General features: G+C 39.0%; 1 protein-coding gene across 1 annotated transcript in view; it reads left to right on the forward strand.

Moving 5' to 3' along the window:
* The window catches only part of LOC121886780 (cartilage matrix protein-like), a 118702-nt gene that overhangs the window by 28005 nt on the left and 83955 nt on the right, over positions 1-6742 (forward strand). Inside the window, exons 12-13 of the mRNA XM_042397077.1 lie at positions 3290-3604; positions 3699-3980. Coding sequence (XP_042253011.1) covers positions 3290-3604; positions 3699-3980 — 597 coding nt within the window. The remainder of the gene's footprint in view (positions 1-3289; positions 3605-3698; positions 3981-6742) is intronic.

The following is a 6742-nucleotide window of genomic DNA, read 5'->3' on the forward strand; positions in this document are numbered from 1 at the left end:
AAGAGGAATTGTCTTCTTGTTGGAGCTCAAGACGTTTCTTGTCTCTTCTTCTCTAATTCTTTCTTGTTTATTAACTAGTATGTAAACTAACAAAAGCCCTCACCTTCTCCTTCCTGCTCTGCTTAGGATGTGTAAGAATACCGAAGAGACACTCGGGGGCTTCAGGCTTCACCAGACTGGTTCATGAGTCATATCGTGGAAATTGTCTGAAACACAAAACACACATATGAAATAATACACAAAATACTGCGGGGTTGAAGATTAAAAAATATTGTACAATAAGAAGACAGAACACACAAAGATTTACATCAGTTCATCTCAGCAAGCAAAAAGCAAACCCCATTATATTATAGTTGGAGAAGGAACAAAGAAATTATCTTTGATTGGTCAAATCATACAAACTTTAGTTATGTATGTATGTTAACTAAGAGCCACATCACCTAAAGACACAAATCAGGGAAGATATGTGACCTTTGACCCCTTAATATGTCCTGTTTACTCCAAGACACAGAGTTTTACCTTCTTGGGGATGAAACAGGATAGAGAAGGCCAGTGGTCCCCTCAGCAATAACAAAAGAACATGTCTGTCCAAAAGGTTGCAGAGAAAATGTATTGATCTCACTTCACATTTGTATATTAAAATGATAAGCCAATCCTTTGGTCTTTCATTACTTTTACTGTCAGACAGTAGACTCAGGGGTTATTGGCCTGTTAGCCTGTTAGTCCTACTGGAATGGTCCTTTAAGTCCTTTGCTCTCTCTATGCATATGCAAATTAGCACAGGAATGAGTGTGCATGAGACATGTGATGTGATAATAACAATAATAATACTAATAAACCAATGCATCTGATCAAGAACACTCAGTGCAAATTATCATTCTCATACTCATTATTATCATTGTTATTCTCATTATTATTTCAAAACAAAAGCTGAGTCAGTGTGTCAGTTTTACACATTTCTGTGTTTTCTGCAGGTCTGGTTCAGTACAGTAGCAACGCAAATACGGAGTGGCAGCTGAACACCTACCAGACCAAACAATCCCTGATGAAGGCCATAGCCAAGCTGCCATACAGAGGAGGAAGCACCAACACAGGTGATTTAACAGCACACTGTCTGATCCACACCAGCTTTACACTGTGAGGGACTGAGACAGAGACTCTGATTAGATCCAAATATATTTACTTTCTGTATTTAGGTCTGTCAGCGGTGGAAAGTGAATATATAAGTATTTATAGTATAGAATATATTGTATGTATGGAGCAATTTGTGAATGAAATTCACTCTCTTGATCAAGAAAACTGTATCTGCTAACAAATAACATTTTCAGAACAGAGACTTCAGATAAAGTTAATAAAAAGTATTGTGACTCATACTGATTCCAGAAACAGTAGAGTTACAGTAGAAATTAGATGAGCAATGATGGTAATTTCTATTATTGTTACTATCATAATATTAATAATTGTGATACTATTATGATTGTTAATATTGTGATATTACATTTTTGTATGGTATCATACTATAATATTATAAAGCAAAGATTGCTGAATTCATTATAGTGATAGTGATTATAATAATTATATTAACACAATCACAACATTAAAAATCATAATGATTTGAGTGTCTCACAATAGAATTTGAAGCTCTGTGATTGGATGTTTCTGACTGAAATGCATTTTGGGAGTCATAGTTAACTTTCTCTCTCAGTTTTTATGTCTACAGGCTTCTAGATTTGACTTTTTTTCAAAGAAACAGATATTTTTAACAAGGTTGTGGAAGTGCTCCAACTGTCAGTCACCTAACAGTCAGCTTTTCAACTCTGCACCTTTTAAAGCTTCTTTATTACTGTCATACAGGAAAAGCTCTGAAACACATCCTCCATAACAACTTTAAACCCAATGTGGGAATGCGTGCAGACTCCCACAAAATTGCTATCCTGATTACTGATGGAAAGTCCAGCGACAATATATCCCCCGCCTTGCAGCACCTGAAAGACACCGGCATTGAGGTCTACGCTATTGGTATAGTGGCTGTTTTACTATGTTCCAAGTTTCAGGCCACTTAATCTGTAAAGTATTTGAGTTTTGACTTGCGTTCCACTGAATTAAATCCACTTTTCTTGTGGAAACCAAATGTACTCACAAGTCCACAGGATGCAGGGAAAATACTGAATGAAATGACATTGCATTGAGCCTGGTTCATTAATGACTTGATGTTGTATCCCAAACTTTAACACACGTTATTACGAGCTATCACATGTACACACGTTATACATGTTAAACACAGTCAAAATCTTGGTTTGATCTGAACTTATTTGCTGATTCCTCTACAGCACCAGTCAAAGGTTTGGTCACACTTTCTCATTCAAGTGAAAGGGAAGGTGTGTCAAAATGTTGACTGGTACTGTACATCTTAGCACAAATTTTGGGGGGATATTTGGAACATGTGCTTTAAAAACAGCTTTTATTTTGCATTTTCCTCTGTTAAAAATAACAAAAATATATGTTCCTGTATACCAGCACCCAAGAATAGAATAATAGCAATTATATACTTAAGCTTAGCAAAGTCCACCCATAATACTCTTCGAAATGTACTTAAACTGCACATAAGCTTTACATAAACAGTTGAACTTAAATAATGTTGGCAACCCACAAAGTCAAGCTAAAAACACAAGGTATGCTTTGGCAGATGGTCAGCAATGTTGTAAAATATGATTTCTATTTAATGGGATTTAAAATGCACAACCATCAGCATGCTCTGTCAATTAAAGTTAAGTGTAAGGAGCAGGAAGCAACAGGTAACTATTTTTTTATTTGATCAACTCAATAGTTTTCTTTGTTTGGGGTTTCATTTTTTAAGGCACAGCTGTATTTCTTTCTTTCAGGTGTAAAGGATGCAATCAGCAGTGAACTGGAGGCAATCGCCTCTTATCCTGTTGAAAACCATGTGTACATGGTCAGTGACTTCTTGTCCCTCCTGGACATCGTTGACAACCTCACCATCAACCTCTGTAACAGTACCAACAGCAGCTTAGGTAAACAGAGAGTCCATCAAGAGTCCCTGCCAATGTTACAAAGAAAGTTTTAGTCAGAGAAATGGTATGAGTATCAGATGGGTCAATCAAGCTTGTTAGGAGATAAAGATGTCACATTTCATCAGGTATTGTTAAATACAGGTGTGTTGCTTCTTCCTGAAAGCAATAATCTGACAGAGGAAAACAAAAAATGGGCACAAGGTCAAGCATTGGGGTCTACCAGGGAATGATGAATTTAATGATCTTTCTCTCTCCAGACTCTGTCAGGCTGGTGAATGGGACTACTATGTGTTCAGGCAGAGTGGAGGTCAAGTTTAACCAGTTTAACCAGTCGTGGTCCTCAGTGTGTGAAGCTGACTTTGACCAGCAGGATGCAGAGGTGGTCTGTAGGGAGCTCGGCTGTGGGGCTCCTTCAGTCCTCCAGGGGGCGCTCTATGGAGAAGTGGAGGCTCCAATGTGGACCAAAGAGTTCCAGTGTGGAGGCCATGAGTCTGCTCTCCTGGATTGTGGAAGATCAGGCTCAAATAGAAGCACCTGCTCACCTGGCAAAGCTGTTGGACTCACCTGCTCAGGTAGAAGAGGAGCTGCAGCTTTGATTTGGCTTCATTTCTGTTCTAATGAAACTCACTTTATTCTTTTACTGATGACTCTCTTGTTTCTCTTCAGAGCCTGTCAGGTTGGTGGGAGGAGCCAGTCGCTGTGCAGGTACACTGGAGGTGAAACGAACAAAGTGGAGACCAGTGCAGGACTCTGACTGGACTCTGAAGGAAGCAGCTGCAGCGTGTGGAGATATGGACTGTGGCTCTGCTGTTTCAACAGGAAGGAGAAATAATTCCTTAGAGGAATCTGTATGGTTGATCAGATCTGACTGTGTTCAGTCTGGATATGCCCTGAGGGAATGTGCATCATCAAGTTCCTCTTCCTCCATCGTGGAGCTCATCTGCTCAGGTAAGTCCATCAGTGACATCATCTATGACAGTAATATTTTCCGTCCTCTGTCACAGTGATAGTCGGTGGTTTCCATTGGACTGAACTGTAAACTTATCCAGGGCGACGGCATCCTAAACAGTAGAGAAGTTAGCTTGTTCCTGGAGGCTCATTGCTTCAAACCCCCATAAAATGCTGGTTCAGCCAATCATCTCTCTGTGTTTACAGACCTGCTGGTTCAGCCAATCATCTCTATGTCTCCTACCATGGACGGGGTCTCCGAGGTCCAGCAGCAGGGGTTTCAGGTGCGTCGGGGCTCCGACTTCACCATCAGCTGCTCCATCCAGCCTCAGTACCCAGGAGGCTCCTTCCACCTCACCTTCACCTCCTCCAACACAACATACAGCTACACCCAGCCAGCTGTCAATCACTCTGCTGACTTCCTGTTTCCTGCTGCAGACCCCGCCCACCAAGGAAACTACAGCTGTGTTTATGAAGTCTATGTTTTTTCTCATAATTTCTCCTCTGAGAGCCGTCTGCTGTCTCTCACTGTCACAGGTAAGCTGAAGCAGAGTGTGAAGCTCAGTAGAACTGAGATGTCACACTGACTTTGTTTCCATGTTTGTAAAACATGATAAAAAGTCATCAGGCAGCAGGACCGACCCAGCGACCTACAGAGAGCTGAGGCAGAATCTGATGAAGGAACTGTAAACTGTTTCCTTCCCGGCTTCTTTAATGTTATTGAACCATAACAACTGTGTTGTAGTGAAAAGTAAAAGACAGCAAATGAATTAGTGAATGACAATAATGGTAAAAAACAGAGTAGATACAGAAGAGTTAAGTCAAAGGAAACTTCACTTGTTTGAGATTCTTCGAGACATCTCGCCTTTCATCCAAAAGTCTTCTTTGGGTCTGACTGACTGGTGGGGAGTAAACCCTGTAGTTCGTTTACATTTGAAGAGTCATTAAGGTCACATATGGGATGTTAAAGATGAACTAAACATAAAATTGTTTATTTTTCACCCTGTATACATAATCACTTAGCTTCTCGTTGGCATATGACGTTAATACAGGTGATATTTCCAAAAATACACGTATTAAGTGTAAAAACAGCTTTTTCTTGCCCAAGACTAATTTATTTGTTTCTGCTTGGATTAGAAGATGCTGGTCCTCCTTAATTGTAATGTTAGAGGTAAGACTCAAAGAAGAGCAAGAAAAAGTTGAAAAAATAAGAATAGGACCAATGAACCAGAATATAGTGCAAAACACAAAACAATGGTCCAGTTTGCTTTTCTAGCACATGCCATGTTTCTGTTAGATGGGAGTTGTTGTACTCATGATGTCATGTGATCTAATGTGATGACTGAATGTTTCTCGTCAGATCCAACAGTTTTTATCATCAGACTGGTCGTCCTGCCGGTGACTCTGCTGTTGTTCATCATTGCCATCTATTTCATCCGGAAGGTACTGAACACATGTTTGTTGTTTAGAGGACTAGTTGAAATGAAGCACTCAGCCTGTTTATATTGAACTGAAGAGAGGAGTGATGCAGTAACTTAGATCTGTGTTGTCATGTCTCTCCAGGCCAGCAGGGGGCAGAAGTCAGGCCCACAGGAGAACACTGAGCTGGATTCTTATAACCTCGGTGTTTCCAAAGCTGAAGGAGAGCCGGCTGAAGAGGAAGAAGCTCAGAGAGCAGAGTAGGACCTCCAAGGAGTCACACAAACATCTATCTGCTCAGTGGAGGATTTTATATTTTTTACGCAGACGTTCCCTTTAAAGTAGCACTTAAATCACTGCAGAAAAGGTTTCATCTGTCCTTTCAGTCTCATGTGATAAACCAACCAGCTTTTTGCAGTCCATATCTCAAGGAGTGACGTCATATTGGACAATTCTGCACCTCATGATTTATGAGTTACCAGTGCTTCAGTTGGTCTGGAATGACCAACAGCTTATATTCATGTTTGCAAGCTTTAGATATAGATATAGACATATAACATGTATAACAGACATTGCTGATTCATTTAGTTGACTTTATGACTCTTCTCTAGATGTGCTACTTTTACACTTGTTTTACAACTGTTAATCAGAAGTTAGTCTCACTTTAAAATACTGAACAAACAGTTTTGCAAATGTTTTACAAGGAAGAAAACGAAACTCCGATCAGTCGACTCAGGAAAAACAAACCTCACACACATCTGCAAACTGTCACAAAATACTCGATTATCTGTATATACTTTTATTTTGTCATTTTGTAAACAGCTGTAACTGTTTTTTTACTTAAAGATTTCCATGAATCCAGTTTTATGGTCTGAGTCAAGAAATCATTTTTATAAAATACATCCAGTTTTTTTTCACTGCCTTTTATATACTTGAGTTTTTGAGGATAAAAATTGTTATTCAGCTGACGTGTAATTTTCTCATTTTTATATTTGTTCTTTGAGTTAACGAAATTCAATAAATCAAACATTTGAGTCAAATCAAATGTTTCATCTTTGAGCACCACTTTCTGATCAGTCACTGTTTATAAAGGATTTATAAGCATTAATTAATGGTTAATAAGTCACTTACTGATCATTTATATATAAGTTATAAGCCATTATTATGGATAATTTCTGGGTTGCAAGTAGGAAGCTGACGTGAAAATTCTTTCTGACTCCTAATTAAGTCTCAACATGACATGAACGCTCAAGCTTTCATCCAGAGTTTAAGTCAATGTTTTTCAGACAAACTTGTGAACCAAAAACAGGACGAAATAAAATCTAACAATAATAAAATAAAAC

Source organism: Thunnus maccoyii, chromosome 20 (assembly GCF_910596095.1).
Source record: "Thunnus maccoyii chromosome 20, fThuMac1.1, whole genome shotgun sequence".
NCBI classification, from domain to species: domain Eukaryota; kingdom Metazoa; phylum Chordata; class Actinopteri; order Scombriformes; family Scombridae; genus Thunnus; species Thunnus maccoyii.